This window comes from Oncorhynchus nerka, linkage group LG2 (assembly GCF_034236695.1).
Source record: "Oncorhynchus nerka isolate Pitt River linkage group LG2, Oner_Uvic_2.0, whole genome shotgun sequence".
In the NCBI taxonomy this organism is placed as follows: Eukaryota; Metazoa; Chordata; class Actinopteri; order Salmoniformes; family Salmonidae; genus Oncorhynchus; species Oncorhynchus nerka.
The window spans coordinates 80152346-80173707 of NC_088397.1; the positions used below are offsets into that span (position 1 = coordinate 80152346).

Here is a 21362-nt window from a genome sequence, read left to right on the forward strand (position 1 = left end):
CGGACGGTCTATAGTTATACTGTTACAATAGCACAATGTAGGCTACCTTGTTGGACTGCTAACTTCCTAGCCACCTACTGCTTATCATGTCATGACATATTAATGATGCTTACAAGATGACCATGTCATATCATTTTGACAGTGTCAGCTGTAATAGTTTATCACAACTGTGATGTAATTTTAATGTTCTGTAAAGACAGCTTTCTAGTGAAGCCTTCAAATGAACGTTCCCCTGTTCCTCTTAACTAGAACCTAAGAAACAGTATTTAACAAACCAAATAATCTCTCTTCTTCTTCCAGAAAGCTGAAGAGTTTAAGTCTGCACCTGTGACCAAGTGTCCTGCTCCCCCCGTTGACAAGAAAGCTAAGGTGGAAAAGGTAAATAACACCAAAGAAAGCAGGTCCTACATCCTGCATGACTACATAACATAAGCCATGCATAATACACAATGAACAGTGACAAACGCTTTATGTCCAGTGTTAAACTGGGATGTCCAATGTTGCAGCTGACGCTGTGCTACTGTTGTGTTGAGTACTTTGTCATCAAAAATGCTATATCCATTCAAATAGACAACAAACTCTTCAACTATTCTATGTTATACTTATGTCGGGTTGTGAAGCTGTTATCTATTGACTTGTGTTTGTGTTTCAGTTTGCTGATGACTTCTCTCTGATGTCAGGATTGGACTCCCCACTGGACACCAAGCCGAAGACAGATGGGGTTTGTCATTTGAGGGCTACAGTTTCTAGGTTGATAGTTTAGGTTGGTTTAGGTTGACAGGTTTAGGTTGACAGGGTTTGTTTATCTGGTTTAGGTTGACATGGTTTTTTAAAACCTGGTTTAGGTTGATTGGGTTTGTTTACCTTCCTATTACTTTACTAAACTGACAACAAATTCTGGTCAGGTACTTCTCTTCTCATGGCTCCTTTCCTTTACATTACCAATAACAGACAAGCTGCTAGCAATCATCCTATCACTCCAGTAAATTGACTGTGAGATTATGCGCAGCACTCTGAACTCTTCTCTGCACCTCGTCTAATGGCTTGAACCATATGCGTTTATAGACTGTGCCCACCACATCAAGCAAAGTTGACATGGCTAAAAAGGATCCTGCTAAGTTGGTTACGGCTGTTGCTGCACCAGCTGCCGCGGCTGGAGATGCCTCTCTGAAGGGGCCACAGACTAAGGTAGACTCCAGTTTACTTTGGTGTATTAACCACGCTACAGTACAAGGCTCTTGAGGGTGGGGCTATCCCTGGGGTTAGGGGGCTATCATTGATCACTTGTTTGTGTCATTGTCATTTTTTCGCTGTTTTCACACAATGTATCCAAGATCATGAATTAACAGATGGGCACAGTAACAGAGACTCAGTGCATTGGACGCAGTGAAGGATGTCTACTGTACCATTTTACATTTTTATGTAAATACAGTATTTCTTTTTTAGAAATTAGCAACAAAAAAAACAACCTGTTTTCACTTTGTCATTATGGGGTATTGTGTGTAGATTAATAAGGGGAGAAATTATGTAATCCATTTTAGAATACGGCTGTAATTTAACAAAATGTGGAAGAAGGCAAAGGGTCTGAATTCTTTCCAATGCACTGTATATAGTGTATAAGCCTTCCACAACCATAAGACCAATTAATAATTTAATTATTTTATCAAAATAGTTTAACCTGCTTTTTTTTGCTATAATTACTGATCTGGCTTTCAAGTCTGTCTGTGAAAATGCCCTTTTCTGTTACAAATGTAAGTAGAACCAAGCATAATGCACATTCACTAATAATGACTAACTTCTTGCAGTAGGCATTAGGCTATATAAAATGAGCACAGGTCTCAATATCTAATCTTTAGCTAATCTTTTTATATTTCAAGTTTAGCCAGCTTGGATCTATTTGCTAGGTAACAAGGTTGAACAGTTTAATTGTTATGAACACACCCTTTTGTCTGTCTCCAACCTTTTCTTAAAGCATGTTAGCCTGTCCACTTTGTTCAGATGTTGAATTCAGGTGGTCTACCTTATTTCTCAGAATGAGAACGAATTGCCAATTCCGTATATAATAGTTTGTTATGCTTATTGCACATTTATAAAACACTGGCGAGACCGCGAGTACAACCGAATGTGGCTAAAATGCTGCTAGCGGTACCCAATGCGTGAGCTCAATCAATTTCTTTCATACTCTAGTTTTAGACGTGTCGGCTCTGCGCGCAATTTGAGTAGTTGAGACATAAAAAGGATATCATTAGAAAAGTTAACTTATCCCCTATGACAGTAAAATAATGTTTCAATGTGTTTTGGTGTCCATATGACCGATTCTGTTGCACCAAAACTAAAATGCAAATAGCGAGTTGAAACCGCTTGTCAGAGAGGAAGATGTGATCTCTCAACGTTGTTGGCGTGAGAGGACAGGTGTGTAAATCATAGAGAGAGAGAGGCAAAGCGAAAGGGTTCGCTCTCGATCAAATCTGTCCAATATAAGCCCAATCAATGCGTTTCTATGGGTTTATTTTGGACCTAAGCTTGTTAAGGCAGAGACGTACATCTCTTCATTATATATAGACCTCTCGTGTAAATGGGGAGATGCACACCGCACAGAAGGAGCGAAAGAGACGAGACCAAAAATACAACACGAGAACAAGCGGAAGTAAACGCTCTTAAAAAAGATAAATAACCTCGATTCTTGCGGTACAGGCATTTGGAATATCGCGCAAGAACAAAAAATCGAATGAATTCAATGTATCGCCCAGCCCTAAAGTGAGATGTGATTATAACTCGATAATATTTAATCTGTTGACAGAAAGTTGAGGATTTGGCTGCCGTTGATGCCTTGTCTGCTGGCTTTTCAAACTTTGCTCCACCTCCACCCGCTCCCATCAAGGTAAAGAAAGACTGATAATTATTGTTCTTCAACCCTTCATCGTAGAACTGTTATTAGCATGAGATGGTAAACTGTTATGAGAACCAATGTCAACTGACATAGCACAGTCATAATGACTAACTTGCTAGCCACATACTGCTAATGCTAATGCCATGTTGTATTTATGATACATACAAGATGACCATGACATATAATTTTAAAATAGTGTCAGCTGTAATAGCTTATGACAACTGATATGTCATGCTAACGTTCTGTAAAGACATCTTTCTAGTGAAAGCTTGAAATTAGCTGTCCCCTGTTCCTCTCAACTAGAACCTAAGAAACAGTATTTAACAAACCAAATAATCTTTCTCTTTTTCTAGAAAGCTGAAGAGTTTAAGTCTGCACCTGTGACCAAGTGTCCTGCTCCCCCCGTTGACAAGAAAGCTAAGGTGGAAAAGGTAAATAACACCAAAGAAAGCAGGTCCTACATCCTGCATGACTACATAACATAAGCCATGCATAATACACAATAAACAGTGACAAACGCTTTATGTCCAGTGTTAAACTGGGATGTCCAATGTTGCAGCTGATGCTGTGCTACTGTTGTGTTGAGTACTTTGTCATCAAAAATGCTATATTCATGCAAATGGACAACAAACTCTTCTTCATTGGTGGGTGTGTCAGTTCTTTTGCTCCTGGTCTCTTTTAAATGGTTAGAGTTATTTTGACTCGCCCTCTAGTGGTGCAGTTGAAGACAAAACTGTTACTGTAATGCATTGTGTATAACTGAGGTTATTTGTTTGCTTGTTTGTTTACTTGTATCAGAAACCCATGAGCACCGATGAGGCTCTGGACTCCCTGTCCTTTGGGTTCACAACCTCTATGCCTCCCATCCCTCAGAAACAGGAGAAGGTGAGACTTTGCACTATTAACAGGTTATAATCACTTATAAATCAATTAGAGCCCTGTTCCCTAAAACATGCATAAGGTTACAGAATTATTATTAGTCCCATAGTCTTTTGAGTGAGACTGAGGTCCTGACCAGTGATACTCTAAATAAGAAGTGAGGTGTCATTATAACTCAATGATATTTCATCTGTTGACAGAAAGTGGAAGACTTGGCTGCCATTGATGCCTTATCTGCTGGCTTCTCAAACTTTTCTCCACCTCCACCCGCTCCCATCAAGGTAAACAAAGACTGATAATATTTTCTTCAACCCTTCATTGTAAAACTGTTATTAGCATGAGATGGTAAACTGTTATGAGAACCAATATCAAGTTGTGTCAACTGACATAACACAGTCATAATGACACATAGCACAATGTAGGCTACCTTGTTGGACAGCTAACTTCATAGCCACCTACTGCTTATCATGTCATGACATATTAATGATGCTTACAAGATGACCATGTCATATCATTTTGACAGTGTCAGCTGTAATAGTTTATCACAACTGTGATGTCATTTTAATGTTCTGTAAAGACAGCTTTCTAGTGAAGGCTTCAATTGAACGTTCCCCTGTTCCTCTTAACTAGAACCTAAGAAACAGGTTTGTCATATGAGGGCTACAGTTTCTAGGTTGATGGGGTTTGTTTATCTGCTTTAGGATGATGGGGTTTGTTTAACTGGTTTAGGTTGATGGGTTTTGTTTACATTCCTATTACTCTACTAAACTGTGACATTGTCATTTTTTCTCTGTTTTCACACAATGTATCCAAGATCATGAATTAACAGAGTGGCAGAGTAACAGAGACTCACAGTGCATTGGATGCAGTGAAGGATTTCTACTGTACCATTTTAGCCATTTAGCAGACGCTCTTATCCAGAGAGACTTACAGGAGCAATTAGAGTTTAAGTACCTTGCTCAAGGGCACATCGACAGATTGTTCACCTAGTCAGCTCAGGGATTCGAATCAGCAACCTTTCGGTTACTGGCCCAAAGCTCTTAACCGATAAGCTACCTGCCACCTGCTTTACCGTTCTGCAATTTTTGTTTTGACTACATTAGAAAGAGGGTGCTCTTGTTCCTGCATGAGTTCTACCTATGTAGGTTTGGTTGAATTGAGACCACAGCCATCCAGAAGCTCAGTTTGGTATAGAAGCTGAGCAGTATCACAGATAGTAGCCTAGTGTTGTATTCACTAACCTCTCCTGCTCTGGGTTACAGGTACAGGTGGAAGTAGTTCCCCCAGGAGCTAAGGCAGCCAAAGAGGTAAAAACATCTCTCGCTTTTCTCTCTATTATTCATTATTAAATTTACCAATTTTATTACATTAAACATCTATATTTATTACATTCAGATAAGTTATTACATTAACCAGTGTTATTGCATTAACCGTTGTTACAGGGTGTCAATACATTGAATTTGCTCTTTTTCTGTTGTATACATTGAGTATTAACTCATCCTTGATTGTAGCCGGCACCCATGCACCTAGCCAAAGCTACACCTCTTACCACGGGAGGAGGCAATATTGTAGGGGAGGCGACAATGCCATGGAAAGCTGAAGTACCAAAGCTTCAAGAGTCTCCGGAACAGATAGCCAAGGTAGATGGCAGACAGTCGAGGAGTGTGGGGCCTCTCTCTTTGGATCTTTATTCTTTACCCGACCTGGCTTTCTTTACGCTCACTTCCCCATTCAACACACTCTTCCTGGGTCATTATTCCATGTGTTATGTCTTCCTCATCTCTCCCGTGATCTTGAGGTTTTAGTCTTCTTCCACCCCTTTATATGGTATTCTATCTTCCTCTTATCTCTGCCAATATATTTCAAAACATATCTCTGCTTTGGACTTCCTTACTTCTGGCCTAGAAGGTGTCTGTGTGTCTAAGTGGGAAGTGGACAGACACTCTTATGCTTACTTTTAAGTCTTTCCAGCATGCCCACATTTGTGGTACGCTCAACACATCAAAACAAACCATGTCTGTCACATCTGTTGTCACCACAGAAAAGCAACAATATATTTCAATTTTTTCTTCTGGTTGCATCACACCATATATAGTATTGCTTCTGGGATTGTTTACCTGGTTTATGTTGATGGGGTTTGTTTACCTGGTTTTGGTTGATGGGGTTTGTTTACTTTCCTTTTACTCTGCTAAACTGTGAATACAAATTCTGGTCAGGTACTTCTCTTCTCACGGCACCTTTCCTTTCCATTACCAATGACAGACAAGCTGCTAACAATCATCCTATCACTCCCGTAAACTGACTATGAGATTATGCGCAGCACTCTGAACTCTTTTCTGCACCTCGTCTAATGGCTTGAACCATATGCGTTTATAGACTGTGCCCACCACATCAAGCAAAGTTGACATGGCTAAAAAGGATCCTGCTAAGTTGGTTACGGCTGTTGCTGCACCAGCTGCCGCGGCTGGAGATGCCTCTCTGAAGGGGCCACAGACTAAGGTAGACTCCAGTTTACTTTGGTGTATTAACCACGCTACAGTACAAGGCTCTTGAGGGTGGGGCTATCCCTGGGGTTAGGGGGCTATCATTGATCACTTGTTCGTTTCCTTAGCAATTAGAGTTAAGTACCTTGCTCAAGGGCATATCGACAGATTGTTCACCTAGTCGGCTCAGGGATTCGAATCAGCAACCTTTCGGTTACTTGCCCAAAGCTCTTAACCGCTCGGCTACCTGCCACCTGATTTACCATTCTGCATTTTTTTTTGACTACATTAGAAAGAGGGTGCTCTTGTTCCTGCATGAGTTCTACCTATGTAGGTTTGGTTGAATTGAGCCCACAGCAATCCAGAAGCTCAGTTGGGTATAGGAGCTGAGGAGTATCACAGTAGTATCACAGATACATTCCGGCGCCGACAGAGATGGCCGCCTCGCTTCGCGTTCCTAGGAAACTATGCAGTTTTTTTACGTGTTATTTCTTACATTGGTACCCCAGGTCATCTTAGGTTTCATTACATACAGTCGAGAAAAACTACTGAACATAAGAGCAGCGTCAACTCACCATCAGTACGACCAAGAATATGACTTTCGCGAAGCGGATCCTGTGTTCTGCCTTTCACCCAGGACAACGGAATGGATCCCAGCCGGCGACCCCAAAAAACGACTTCATAAAAGGGGAAAACGAAGCGGTCTTCTGGTCAGACTCCGGAGACGGGCACATCGTGCACCACTCCCTAGCATTCTCCTCGCCAATGTCCAGTCTCTTGACAACAAGGTTGATGAAATCCGAGCAAGGGTAGCATTCCAGAGGGACATCAGAGACTGTAACGTTCTTTGCTTCACGGAAACATGGCTCACTGGAGAGACGCTATCGGAGTCGGTGCAGCCAGCTGGTTTCTCCACGCATCGCGCCGACAGAAACAAACATCTTTCTGGTAAGAAGAGGGGCGGGGGCATATGCTTCATGGTTAACGTGACGTGGTGTTGCCACAACAACATACAGGAACTCAAGTCCTTCTGTTCACCTGATTTAGAATTCCTCACAATCAAATGTCGACCGCATTATCTACCAAGGGAATTCTCTTCGATTATAATCACAGCTGTATATATTCCCCCCCAAGCAGACACATCGATGGCTCTGAACTTACTTTATTTGACTCTTTGCAAACTGGAATCCATATATCCGGAGGCTGCATTCATTGTAGCTGGGGATTTTAACAAGGCTAATCTGAAAACAAGACTCCCTACATTTTATCAGCATATCGATTGCGCAACCAGGGCTGGAAAAACCTTGGATCATTGCTATTCCAACTTCCGCGACGCATATAAGGCCCTGCCCCGCTCTCCTTTCGGAAAAGCTGACCACGACTCCATTTTGTTGATCCCTGCCTACAGACAGAAACTAAAACAAGAAGCTCCCACGCTGAGGTCTGTTCAACGCTGGTCCGACCAATCTGATTCCACACTCCAAGACTGCTTCCATCACGTGGACTGGGATATGTTCCGTATTGCGTCAGACAACAACATTGACGAATACGCTGATTCGGTGAGCGAGTTCATTAGAACGTGTGTTGAAGATGTCGTTCCCATAAGCAACGATTAAAACATTCCCAAACCAGAAACCGTGGATTGATGGCAGCATTCGCGTGAAACTGAAAGCGCAAACCACTGCTTTTAATCAGGGCAAGGTGACCGAATACAAACAGTGTAACTATTCCCTCCGCAAGGCAATCAAACAAGCTAAGCGTAGAATCTCAATTCAACGGCTCAGACACAAGAGGTATGTGGCAGGGTCTACAGTCAATCACGGATTACAAAAAGAAAACCAGCCCCGTCATGGACCAGGATGTCTTGCTCCCAGGCAGACTAAATAACTTTTTTGCCCGCTTTGAGGACAATACAGTGCCACTGACAGGGCCCGCAACTAAAACATGCGGACTCTCCTTCACTGCAGCCGACGTGAGGAAAACATTTAAACGTGTTAACCCTCGCAAGGCTGCAGGGCCAGACGGCATCCCCAGCCGCGCCCTCAGAGCATGCGCAGACCAGCTGGCTGGTGTGTTTACGGACATATTCAATCAATCCCCAGTCTGTTGTTCCCACATGCTTCAAGAGGGCCACCATTGTTCCTGTTCCCAAGAAAGCTAAGGTAACTGAGCTAAACGACTACCGCCCCGTAGCACTCACTTCCGTCATCATGAGGTGCTTTGAGAGACTAGTCAAGGACCATATCACCTCCACCCTACCTGACACCCTAGACCCACTCCAATTTGCTTACCGCCCAAATAGGTCCACAGACGATGCAATCTCAACCACACTGCACACTGCCCTAACCCATCTGGACAAGAGGAATACCTATGTGAGAATGCTGTTCATCGACTACAGCTCGGCATTTAACACCATAGTGCCCTCCAAGCTCGTCATCAAGCTCGAGACCCTGGGTCTCGACCCCGCCCTGTGCAACTGGGTACTGGACTTCCTGACGGGCCGCCCCCAGGTGGTGAGGGTAGGCAACAACATCTCCACCCCGCTGATCCTCAACACTGGGGTCCCACAAGGGTGCGTTCTGAGCCCTCTCCTGTACTCCCTGTTCACCCACGACTGCGTGGCCACGCACGCCTCCAACTCAATCATCAAGTTTGCGGACGACACAACAGTGGTAGGCTTGATTACCAACAACGACGAGACGGCCTACAGGGAGGAGGTGAGGGCCCTCGGAGTGTGGTGTCAGGAAAATAACCTCACACTCAACGTCAACAAAACTAAGGAGATGATTGTGCACTTCAGGAAACAGCAGAGGGAACACCCCCCTATCCACATCGATGGAACAGTAGTGGAGAGGGCAGTAAGTTTTAAGTTCCTCGGCGTACACATCACAGACAAATTTAATTGGTCCACCCACACAGACAGCATCGTGAAGAAGGCGCAGCAGCGCCTCTTCAACCTCAGGAGGCTGAAGAAATTCGGCTTGTCACCAAAAGCACTCACAAACTTCTACAGATGCACAATCGAGAGCATCCTGTCGGGCTGTATCACCGCCTGGTACGGCAACTGCTCCGCCCACAACCGTAAGGCTCTCCAGAGGGTAGTGAGGTCTGCACAACGCATCACCGGGGGCAAACTACCTGCCCTCCATGACACCTACACCACCCGATGTCACAGGAAGGCCATAAAGATCATCAAGGACAACAACCACCCGAGCCACTGCCTGTTCACCCCGCTGTCATCCAGAAGGCGAGGTCAGTACAGGTGCATCAAAGCTGGGACCAAGAGACTGAAAAACAGCTTCTATCTCAAGGCCATCAGACTGTTAAACAGCCACCACCAACATTGAGTGGCTGCTGCCAACACACTGACTCAACTCCAGCCACTTTAATAATGGGAATTGATGGGAAATGATGTCAAATATATCACTAGCCACTTTAAACAATGCTACCTAATATAATGTTTACATACCCTACATTATTCATCTCATATGTATACGTATATACTGTACTCTATATCATATACTGCATCCTTATGTAATACATGTATCACTAGCCACTTTAACTATGCCACTTTGTTTACATACTCATCTCATATGTATATACTGCACTCAATACCATCTACTGTATCTTGCCTATGCCGCTCTGTACCATCACTCATTCATATATCTTTATGTACATATTCTTTATCCCCTTACACTTGTGTCTATAAGGTAGTAGTTTTGGAATTGTTAGCTAGATTACTTGTTGGTTATTACTGCATTGTCGGAACTAGAAGCACAAGCATTTCGCTACACTCGCATTAACATCTGCTAACCATGTGTATGTGACAAATAAAATTTGATTTGATTTGATAGTAGCCTAGTTTTGTATTCACTAACCTCTCCTACTCTGGGTTACAGGTACAGGTGGAAGTAGTTCCCCCAGGAGCTAAGGCAGCCAAAGAGGTAAAACATATCTTGCCTGTCTCTCTATTATTAGTTATTAAATTGACCAATTATATTACATTAAACATCTATATTTATTACATTTAGATAAGTTATTACATTAACCAGTGTTATTGGATTAACCGTTGTTACAGGGTGTCAATACATTGAATTTGTTATTTTTCTGTTGTATACATTGAGTATTAACTCATCCTTGATTGTAGCCGGCTCCCATGCACCCAGCCAAAGCTACACCTCTTACCACGGGAGGAGGCAATATTGTAGGGGAGGCGACAACGCCATGGAAAGCTGAAGTACCAAAGCTTCAAGAGTCTCCGGAACAGACAGCCATGGTAGATGGCAGACAGTCGAGGAGTGTAGGGCCTCTCTCTTTGGATCTTTATTCTTTACCCGACCTGGCTCTCTTTACGCTCACTTCCCCATTCAACACACTCTTCCTGGGTCATTATTCCATGTGTTATGTCTTCCTCATCTCTCCCGTGATCTTGAGGTTTTAGTCGTTCTTCCACCCCTTTATATGGTATTCTATCTTCCTCTTCTCTCTGCCGATATATTTCAAAACATATCTCTGCTTTGGACTTCCTTACTTCTGGCCTAGAAGGTGTCTGTATGTCTAAGTGGGAAGTGGACAGACACTCTTATGCTTACTTTTAAGTCTTCCCAGCATGCCCACATTTGTGGTACGCTCAACACGTCAAGACAAACCATGTCTGTCACATCTATTGTCACCACAGAGAAGCCACAATATATTTCCACTTTTCCTTTTTCTTCTGGTTGCAGCACACCATATCTAGTATTACTTCTGGGTTTGTTTTCCTGGTTTAGGTTGACAGGGTTTGTTTACCTGGTTTAGGTTGATGCGGTTTGTTTACCTTCCTTTTACTCAAGTAAAATCTGCAAAAACAAATTCTGGTCAGGTACTTCTCTTCTCATGGCTCCTTTTCTTTACATTACCAATGACAGACAAGCTGCTAACAATCATTCTATCACTCCAGTAAACTGACTGTGAGATTATGCTCAGCTCTCTGAACTCCTCTCTGCATCTCGTCTAATGGCTTGAACCATATGCGTTTATAGAGTGTGCCCACCACATCAAGCAAAGTTGACATGGCTAAAAAGGATCCTGCTAAGTTGGTTACGGCTGTTGCTGCACCAGCTGCCGCGGCTGGAGATGCCTCTCTGAAGGGGCCACAGACTAAGGTAGACTCCAGTTTACTTTGGTGTATTAACCACGCTACAGTACAAGGCTCTTGAGGGTGGGGCTATCCCTGGGGTTAGGGGGCTATCATTGATCACTTGTTTGTGTCATTGTCATTTTTTTGCTGTTTTCACACAATGTATCCAAGATCATGAATTAACAGATGGGCACAGTAACAGAGACTCAAAGTGCATTGGACGCAGTGAAGGATGTCTACTGTACCATTTTACATTTTTATGTAAATACGGTATTTCTTTTTTAGAAATTAGCAACAAAAAAAACAACCTGTTTTCACTTTGTCATTATGGGGTATTGTGTGTAGATTAATAAGGGGAGAAATTATGTAATTCATTTTAGAATACGGCTGTAATTTAACAAAATGTGGAAGAAGGCAAAGGGTCTGAATTCTTTCCAATGCACTGTATATAGTGTATAAGCCTTCCACAACCATAAGACCAATTAATAATTTAATTATTTTATCAAAATAGTTTAACCTGCTTTTTTTTGCTATAATTACTGATCTGGCTTTCAAGTCTGTCTGTGAAAATGCCCTTTTTTGTTACAAATGTAAGTAGAACCAAGCATAATGCACATTCACTAATAATGACTAACTTCTTGTAGTAGGCATTAGGCTATATAAAATGAGCACAGGTCTCAATATCTAATCTTTAGCTAATCTTTTTATATTTCAAGTTTAGCCAGCTTAGATCTATTTGCTAGGTAACAAGGTTGAACAGTTTAATTGTTATGAACACACCTTTTTGTCTGTCTCCAACCTTTTCTTAAAGCATGTTAGCCTGTCCACTTTGTTCAGATGTTGAATTCAGGTGGTCTACCTTATTTCTCAGAATGAGAACGAATTGCCAATTCCGTATATAATAGTTTGTTATGCTTATTGCACATTTATAAAACACTGGCGAGACCGCGAGTACAACAGAATGTGGCTAAAATGCTGCTTAGCGGTACCCAATGCGTGAGCTCAATCAATTTCTTTCATACTCTAGTTTTAGACGTGTCGTCTCTGCGCGCAATTTGAGTAGTTGAGACATTAGAAAAGTTAACTTATCCCCTATGACAGTAAAATAATGTTTCAATGTGTTTTGGTGTCCATATGACCGATTCTGTTGCACCAAAACTAAAATGCAAATAGCGAGTTGAAACCGCTTGTCAGAGAGGAAGATGTGATCTCTCAACTTTGTTGGCGTGAGAGGACAGGTGTGTAAATCATAGAGAGAGAGAGGCAAAGCGAAAGGGTTCGCTCTCGATCAATTTGGGTTTATTTTGGACCTAAGCTTGTTCAGGCATCTCTTCATTATATATAGACCTCTCGTGTAAATGGGGAGATGCACACCGCACAGAAGGAGCGAAAGAGACGAGACCAAAAATACAACACGAGAACAAGCGGAAGTAAACGCTCTTAAAAAAGATAAATAACCTCGATTCTTGCGGTACAGGCATTTGGAATATCGCGCAAGAACAAAAAATCGAATTAATCGAATGAATTCAATGTATCGCCCAGCCCTAAAGTGAGATGTCATTATAACGCGATAATATTTAATCTGTTGACAGAAAGTTGAGGATTTGGCTGCCGTTGATGCCTTGTCTGCTGGCTTTTCAAACTTTGCTCCACCTCCATCCGCTCCCATCAAGGTAAAGAAAGACTGATAATTATTGTTCTTCAACCCTTCATCGTAGAACTGTTATTAGCATGAGATGGTAAACTGTTATGAGAACCAATGTCAACTGACATAGCACAGCCATAATGACACAGCACAATGTAGCCTATCTTGTTGGACAGCTAACTTGCTAGCCACCTGCTGCTAATGCTAATGCCATGTTGTATTTATGATACATACAAGATGACCATGACATATAATTTAAAAATAGTGTCAGCTGTAATAGCTTATGACAACTGATATGCTAACGTTCTGTAAAGACAGCTTTCTAGTGAAAGCTTGAAATTAGCTGGTCCCTGTTCCTTTCAACTAGAACCTAAGAAACAGTATTTAACAAACCAAATAATCTTTCTCTTTTTCTAGAAAGCTGAAGAGTTTAAGTCTGCACCTGTGACCAAGTGTCCTGCTCCCCCCGTTGACAAGAAAGCTAATGTGGAAAAGGTAAATAGCACCAAAGAAAGCAGGTCCTACATCCTGCATGACTACATAACATAAGCCATGCATAATACACAATAAACAGTGACAAACGCTTTATGTCCAGTGTTAAACTGGGATGTCCAATGTTGCAGCTGATGCTGTGCTACTGTTGTGTTGAGTACTTTGTCATCAAAAATGCTATATTCATGCAAATAGACAACAAACTCTTCTTCATTGGTGGGTGTGTCGGTTCTTTTGCTCCTGGTCTCTTTTAAATGGTTGGAGTTATTTTGACTCGCCCTCTAGTGGTGCAGTTGAAGACAAAACTGTTGCTGTAATGCTTTGTGTATAACTGAGGTTATTTGTTTGCTTGTTTGTTTACTTGTATCAGAAACCCATGAGCACCGATGAGGCTCTGGACTTTGGGTTCACAACCTCAATGCCTCCCATCCCTCAGAAACAGGAGAAGGTGAGACTTTGCACTATTAACAGGTTATAATCACTTATAAATCAATTAGAGCCCTGTTCCCTAAAACATGCATAAGGTTACAGAATGATTATTAGTCCCATAGTCTTTTGGGTGAGACTGAGGTCCTGACCAGTGATACTGTAAATAAGAAGTGAGGTGTCATTATAACCCAATGATATTTCATCTGTTGACAGAAAGTGGAAGACTTGGCTGCCATTGATGCCTTATCTGCTGGCTTTTCAAACTTTTCTCCACCTCCACCCGCTCCCATCAAGGTAAACAAAGACTGATAATATTTTCTTCAACCCTTCATTGTAAAACTGTTATTAGCATGAGATGGTAAACTGTTATGAGAACCAATATCAAGTTGTGTCAACTGACATAACACAGTCATAATGATACATAGCACAATGTAGGCTACCTTGTTGGACAGCTAACTTCCTAGCCACCTACTGCTTATCATGTCATGACATATTAAGGATGCTTACAAGATGACCATGACATATCATTTTGACAGTGTCAGCTGTAATAGTTTATCACAACTGTTTATCACAACCGCTTTCTAGTGAAGGCGTCAAATGAACGTTCCTCTTAACTAGAACCTAAGAAACCGTATTTAACAAACCAAATAATCTCTCTTCTTCTTCCAGAAAGCTGAAGAGTTTAAGTCTGCACCTGTGACCAAGTGTCCTGCTCCCCCCGTTGACAAGAAAGCTAAGGTGGAAAAGGTAAATAACACCAAAGAAAGCAGGTCCTACATCCTGCATGACTACATAACATAAGCCATGCATAATACACAATAAACAGTGACAAACGCTTTATGTCCAGTGTTAAACTGGGATGTCCAATGTTGCAGCTGATGCTGTGCTACTGTTGTGTTGAGTACTTTGTCATCAAAAATGCTATATCCATTCAAATAGACAACAAACTCTTCAACTATTCTATGTTATACTTATGTCGGGTTGTGAAGCTGTTATCTATTGACTTGTGTTTGTGTTTCAGTTTGCTGATGACTTCTCTCTGATGTCAGGATTGGACTCCCCACTGGACACCAAGCCGAAGACAGATGGGGTTTGTCATTTGAGGGCTAAAGTTTCTATCTAACAACCAATGAAATACTAGTATTTTACGGAAGACCAGTAGAGATGTATTGCAGTTGTTCATGTTCTATGTACCATCCAGTGTACTGTTGATCACATTATCTAATCTCCCTCCCTATGTTTCACTTTCCCCCTCTCTGCCTCTGTGTTCCTTTCTCTGTCTGTGTGTCTCTCTCTCTGTCCCCTGTGTCTCCAGGGTGGCTCCATGTCCCTGGATGCTCTCAGTGCTCTGGGAGACTCTCTGCCTGCTCCAGAACCAGCACCTGAACCTCCCAAGATCAGACATGAGGACATAGTCACGGTATACTCACACAGACTTGTATTCCCTTTCTTTATTCTTTATTTATGGGGCTCATAGCTGAATTGTTTAGCCTGAAGATGACAGAAACTCCTGCTGTGACGGATAGAGTTAATGTGGTATTTCGTATGGCCACAGGTGCGAAACTTGTGTGTGACATTATTTTGTGTTAATTTCTGCTCTTCAGGAGGGCAAACTCACATCGAAGAAGGGAGTTTTTGTGGGTGAGCGAGATGACACACTCCCACCAAAGTACAGGTTCACAGAAAACAAAGTCAAAGACCTGCCTCCTCTGAAGCCAGAGGTGAGTCTCATATTGGCAGAATGCAAGTCATTGGGAGCTAAGAGGACAAATTCTTTATCACTTTTAGAAGAACCAGAAGGAACCAGCACTAAAGAGAACCAGGAATTTTTGAAGCGAGGGAATCTCTCTCTCTCTCTCCCCCCAGCCCTCCATGGACTCTGGTGAGGCTCTGGAGATCTTGTCAGGTGACTTCATGTCTTCCTGTGTGGCTCCAGCTGTCCATTCTCCTGTCCTCTGCCCCCCAGCTCCTCCCACACAGGTGAACAACACTCTCTACGATTGATCGTTCACTTATAAAACCATCCGCTGATTGGTCTGCTCTGTATAGATCTATGATCATCCAATATGTGTTTTTATGTCTAGCTGCTTACGTCTCTTCGTTTTTTCATTATCAGTAGTATAACAGCTTAATTAACATGTACATGCCGTGTTCTTGTTTTTTAATTTCTCTCTCTTTTGACTCCAGGCCTCAGATGACTTTGCCTTGGATGCCCTGGCAGGGGACTTTGTAGCCCCAGCTGTTGCTCCTGCAGTCAAATCTGCTGTTGACCGTCAGGTACTGAGACATACTTCATGTGATATCATTGTTGTTTTATGCTTCATTCACGTCCAAGATATCGGGTCAGTCAGATTCCCATTGTAACTTGTCAGTGTATGTGTGTGTAGCTATCTAGAGGGACAGTAGATGCTCTGGATACCTTGTCAGACTCCCTGATGGACAAGGCTCCTATCCCAGAGCCTGCTCCTGTCTCAGTCAGAGACATCGTCAAGGTACTTAGGTTTTATAAAGCGTTTATGCATGCTTCATTAAGCCTACATAAGATATACTTAGTTTAAAGTGTGACGGAAAATTGCCTTAGGCAGTTTTGTTGCACAAAGGCTAAATAATCTGCATTTTCGAGATTATTCCTTGGTCAAAATAGAAGCTTTACCGCAATGCAACTAAACCTGTAACAGATAGCATTAGCTCATATTGGCTATTTGACATCAGTCTGCTCTCTGCTCATCCTAGGAGAAAAAGGTTATAGAGGAGAAGCTTACCAAAGTGGGGGAGAGGGATGACAGCCTTCCAGCTGAGTACCGGCCCACAGAGAAAGACCGAAAGGTAACATGTCCATAGTTGTAGTAGGAAATAAAATGGAGAATCCTGAACATGCTAATCTAATGTGCTAATGTTAACATAAATGCTAATAGGTGTGTAAATAAATGGGTAAACAACCTTTGTGAATTTACGCTCCACTACACACCCAGAACATTTAGCAATAAACCATAAATAGTACTGTACCATTCAGATCACTTTTGGACTAAATAATAAAAAACAGTTTACCCTGTGCCAATAAGTTATGTGAGGTGGATATAGGGTGTAAACAAGGCTGTATAAGGTTATGTTTCTTTTATTCTCAAAGGCAATGGCAGAGGCCAAAGTCCAGGCTGATGTTAGACCCAAGCAGGTGAGGTTTCTGTCCAATTGTATCTATAATCGCACAGATCCGTCATATTCAATGTCATACTGTGTTGCAACTCATAAAGGTCATGTTTAAGTCATGTAAACCAGATGTACAGTACATAAGCGACCATCTTCTTCTCTCTTTACAGCCGTCAATGGATGACAGCAAGGCCCTTGACCTCTTGTCTAGAGACTTGTCTTCATCCGCTGGTCCAGCTGCAGCCTCAGTAGCCGTGACAACAGAGCAGAGACAGCCCCGACTGGAGGTACTTACCTACTGCACACTAACAACCTAACATACCACTAAAGTGAGTCTCAGAGTAGGAGGGCTGATTTAGGATCAGTTTAGCCTTTTAGATCATAATGAATAAGATGATATAGACAGGGGTGAGACCTAATCCTAAATCAGTACTCCTACGCTGAGATGCTTTTTGAATACAGGCCCTGAGATGTTCTGTTGGTTGGCAGGTTAATGAATTGACTGGCTGTTTGTGTTTCTCTGTCCAGCCCATGTCTGCCCCTGTCCTGGATGACCTGGCAGGCACCCTGCTCCCAGACATCCCCGAGTTCAAATCCAAGGGAGACAAGCCAAAGGTGAGGAGGGTATCTAGCAGCAACATGGTCTCATTAGAATAATTATGTCAAAATAGTAACATTTTACCATTGTAGTTGTATGTCTCTGTGGCTTTCATATTAGTTAAGTCTCAAAACATTCACACATTTTTCTAATGCAGACTTCTAGTTTAGGAAAAGCAAACGAAGGCCGAGATTGAATCCAATTGCGGGTTATAGGCAATTCAGCTTTAAAAGGCAATGTTCCTGCAGTCGTGGAGATTGCATTCATAGCAAAAGCTGCTTATGTCAGCTCAATCAGACATTGCATTTAAAATACATCGCTTATAACCCTCGATTTAATTGAAACCTAGTCTAACCATTGATTATTTGGTTATAGAGACAGTCGTTGTTGATTGTCTTACAGCGCCCTCTAGTGTTAACCAGACTTCATACAAGTCTCCCATATCACATATGACCATGGTGCCCCCTGAAGTTAAAACCACTCTGACCAAGGTCTCAACTTTGTTTGTTGCAGAGCAAGTCAAAGTCAAAGGTAAGGATACTATAGAAAACATGAATGAAATTAGATCCTAATAATAATTTGAGATACATGTGATTTGATATCAATGTCCTCTAATTGACTTGAACTTTTGCCTCAGAAACAAAGGAAGGAGGATCCGTCATCCATAGACCATCTGTCTGGACAGCTGAGTTCAGAAGTAGTGTCAGCATCCACAAATAAGGATGGCAAGAGCTAGACATCTATGTAAGGACTACAAGACTCAACCATCTTTATTGAAACAGTTTTTATTTATTTTTTTTAACCTGTATTTAACTAGGCAAGTCAGTTAAGAACACATTCTTATTTACAATGACGGCCTACACCGGCCAAACTCAGACGACGCTGGGTCAATTGTGCGCCGCCCTATGGGACTCCCAATCACGGGCGGTTGTGATACAGTCTGTATTCGAACCAGGTTGTCTGTAGTGACGCATCTAGCGGAGATGCAGTGCCTTAGACCCGCTGCGCCACTTGGGAGACAATGTGACTGTAAAGCATGCTTGCACGTCTCTTATTCCCTAAAGTACTAGCATACATACTTTTTAGTCTGAATCTACTGGCCTGGCATACTTATTATGACAGGTTTTTGATTCTTCTCCTGTGACATTGACTGATGTACGTTTCTGATATATTGCAGGTTTCTAGCGCACTACATGTCCCCTGCCACACGGTGGCGCCACTTGAGGGAGCTGCTGTGAATGATTCTATTTTTCTAAATGGTGGAGAACATATACTGGATTTTTTTTTTAAACATGACCACACACTTACACACATGCGCATGTACACACACACACACCATAGTGTGCAACGCCTTTCCTGCTTGGTTTCGCACATGACAGAAGATTGTACTAGGTTTTGGTTTCTTTCATTTGAAACGAGGAGAGCAAAATAAAGAGAGGGAACGAGAGCGAGCGAGGGAGGGAGTTTGTCCTGACTTATTTCCCAGGATTGAACAGAGAATCTGTCCAATCCTGTAAGGAAAATTAAATCTGGGCTTTGCCTTTCAAGTGGCCTGACTGACTGTCCATCCTAGCTAACTGTCTGCATTGCCCCAACGTTGTAGTGATGTTGCTGCAACATTGCTACAGCGTTGGGGGTAATAGTGAGTGTCATGTGTTTAGGAACAGTAAATAGGGGTTATGTAGGATTGGGATGTCTGTCCAATATTGATCTACACAGAAGAGTGAGTTTTCTCTTAAGTGGACACCCACCATAATACACTAGTGTACAGCACAGTCTGCTCAATATTGAAACGTATAAAAGGATTTACAGGAAATGATCTGCTTGATACGGATGCATCTGTGAGCAATTCTATATATTTACATTGCCAATAAATAAATGAATGCCTATAACAAGACATGACAGTATTATAATACATTTGTGTAAGAGGGTCTTTCGGTATAGGGAACTTACTGTATATCTGTGTTGCAGTTAAAGGGAAGAAAGTTATACTATTTTAGAAATATTTTCACATGTAATATTAGGACCATCTTTCGCTTGTACAAAGCAGTGCAGGTGTTTTTAATTTTATTTTACAAAGCTCCTTCCACCTTGAGTTTTGGAACGTGTGTTCAACCTCGACTCAAGTCTTCTTTTTGTGTCTTTTGTTTTTTGCAACGGCCTTCGGCGCTTGAGGAGTAGAATTTGAGTGTCGTAAATAAAACATAATAAAAATCGATGTTTTTTCACCATTTCTGTCTTTTCATTCAGATTTGTAAGAGGTTACTAATAGAGAGTAACGGAGATAGAGGTTCACTCTAACATGGTCCTACAGTAACAAGAACACACACAATTACGTACACTATAGTTCAATAATTCAAATATTCCAAAATATTGCTTTATATGGCACATTTCTGCCAAACATTCATAGAAGTCTAGGAAGAAAGTGAATATGAGTATCGGGAAGAATTCCAACAATTTGAGTTAGAAAATGTTACCTTGGTTTTATTGAAGTCACTGCAGAGCTTTTGTCTGGTTTAATTTACAGGCCATGAAATTCATAAGGAGAAAAGTATCTCATAACATCATTTTAAACTAAGCTATAAGCAATACATATCTCGTCATTAGACTGAGTAACGACATGAAGCTATTATATGAAGAGAGCGAGAAGTCTACTATTTCAATGGTGTTACGGAACAAATGTCTCAGTAAAAACGTATGTAATAGAACAAACTAAATGGTTGATAGTAGAGACGTCGCTCCGTCTTCCGTCTCTGTGTGTCTGTGAGAAGAATAGACCAACGTAGTAAGCTACATAAATCACCTGTGTTATAAGCATCACTAACTACATTGTGAATGTCATATGTTCAATTGTTTTGTTTTTTTTAAATGGAGGGGGGGTTGGGCTGTCTTGTAATTACTTTATAATAAACACTAACCAGGATTATAAACGTCTGTTGTTGGCTATAGGATGTTGTTGCCATTCTCGGCCTGAATACAAGAGAAAAATAAGAGAAACTTGTCTTTCTAACCACAAACTCAGTTGGACTTTTAGGGGAGAAAACTCAAAAGTGTGGACCTTCTCTTTTTTCAACTACTAATTTTCTAGGCTGCATACATCATAACAGGACTCATGTTTGACATATTAAAGAAGAAAATGTCCTGTCTTTTGTAATGTGGGCATTGCTTCGTTCTAAATGAAAATAATTGTAACGTTTTAAATGAACAAATAAAAATATTGATTTAATATTTTTTATAATTAATTTAAAATGTAAATATGGAAATGTATATGAAAATGTTAATACACTATATATACAAAGGTATGTGAACACCCCTTCAAATTAGTGGATTTGGCTATTTCAGCCACACCCATTGATGACAGGTGTATAGCCATGCAATATCATTTTACCAACATTGGCAGTAGAATGGCATTAAGACTTTCACCGTGGCACTGTCATCGGATGCCACCTTTCCAAAAAGTAAGTTTGTCACATTTCTGCAACACTTCTGTGAGTGTTGCAACATTTCTGCAAAACTCACTACCAAGTTCCAAACGGCCTCTGGAAGCAACGTCAGCACAATAAATGTTTGTGGGGAGCTTCCAAAAATGGGTTTCCATGGCCGAGCAGCCCCACACAAGCCTAAGATCACCATGCCCAATGCCAAGCATCAGCTGGAGTGTTGGAAATGATATGAAAGCT

General features: G+C 41.6%; 1 protein-coding gene across 29 annotated transcripts in view; it reads left to right on the forward strand.

The window, feature by feature from the left end:
- cast (calpastatin) overlaps nt 1–19913 on the forward strand; it is a 78331-nt gene extending 58418 nt beyond the window's left edge. For 14 of the 29 annotated variants that reach the window (XM_065003248.1, XM_065003254.1, XM_065003233.1 and 11 more), the window contains 31 exons: nt 301–378; nt 653–721; nt 1066–1188; nt 2801–2881; nt 3244–3321; nt 3689–3775; nt 3970–4050; nt 5032–5076; nt 5281–5409; nt 6146–6268; nt 10152–10196; nt 10400–10552; nt 11274–11396; nt 12964–13044; nt 13434–13511; nt 13879–13956; nt 14151–14231; nt 14607–14684; nt 14959–15027; nt 15253–15357; nt 15542–15658; nt 15804–15917; nt 16125–16214; nt 16325–16429; nt 16671–16763; nt 17065–17109; nt 17255–17371; nt 17613–17699; nt 18196–18213; nt 18320–18426; nt 18860–19913. In XM_065003248.1, coding sequence (XP_064859320.1) covers nt 301–378; nt 653–721; nt 1066–1188; nt 2801–2881; nt 3244–3321; nt 3689–3775; nt 3970–4050; nt 5032–5076; nt 5281–5409; nt 6146–6268; nt 10152–10196; nt 10400–10552; nt 11274–11396; nt 12964–13044; nt 13434–13511; nt 13879–13956; nt 14151–14231; nt 14607–14684; nt 14959–15027; nt 15253–15357; nt 15542–15658; nt 15804–15917; nt 16125–16214; nt 16325–16429; nt 16671–16763; nt 17065–17109; nt 17255–17371; nt 17613–17699; nt 18196–18213; nt 18320–18418 — 2670 coding nt within the window. In that variant the 3' untranslated portion in view covers nt 18419–18426; nt 18860–19913. Of the gene's footprint in view, nt 1–300; nt 379–652; nt 722–1065; nt 1189–2800; nt 2882–3243; nt 3322–3688; nt 3776–3969; nt 4051–5031; nt 5077–5280; nt 5410–6145; nt 6269–10151; nt 10197–10399; nt 10553–11273; nt 11397–12963; nt 13045–13433; nt 13512–13878; nt 13957–14150; nt 14232–14606; nt 14685–14958; nt 15028–15252; nt 15358–15541; nt 15659–15803; nt 15918–16124; nt 16215–16324; nt 16430–16670; nt 16764–17064; nt 17110–17254; nt 17372–17612; nt 17700–18084; nt 18214–18319; nt 18427–18859 lie in introns of those variants that run through there. The other 15 variants (XM_065003337.1, XM_065003242.1, XM_065003281.1 and 12 more) reach the window with 14 other exon arrangements.
- The last annotated feature ends 1449 nt before the right edge of the window (nt 19914–21362 follow it).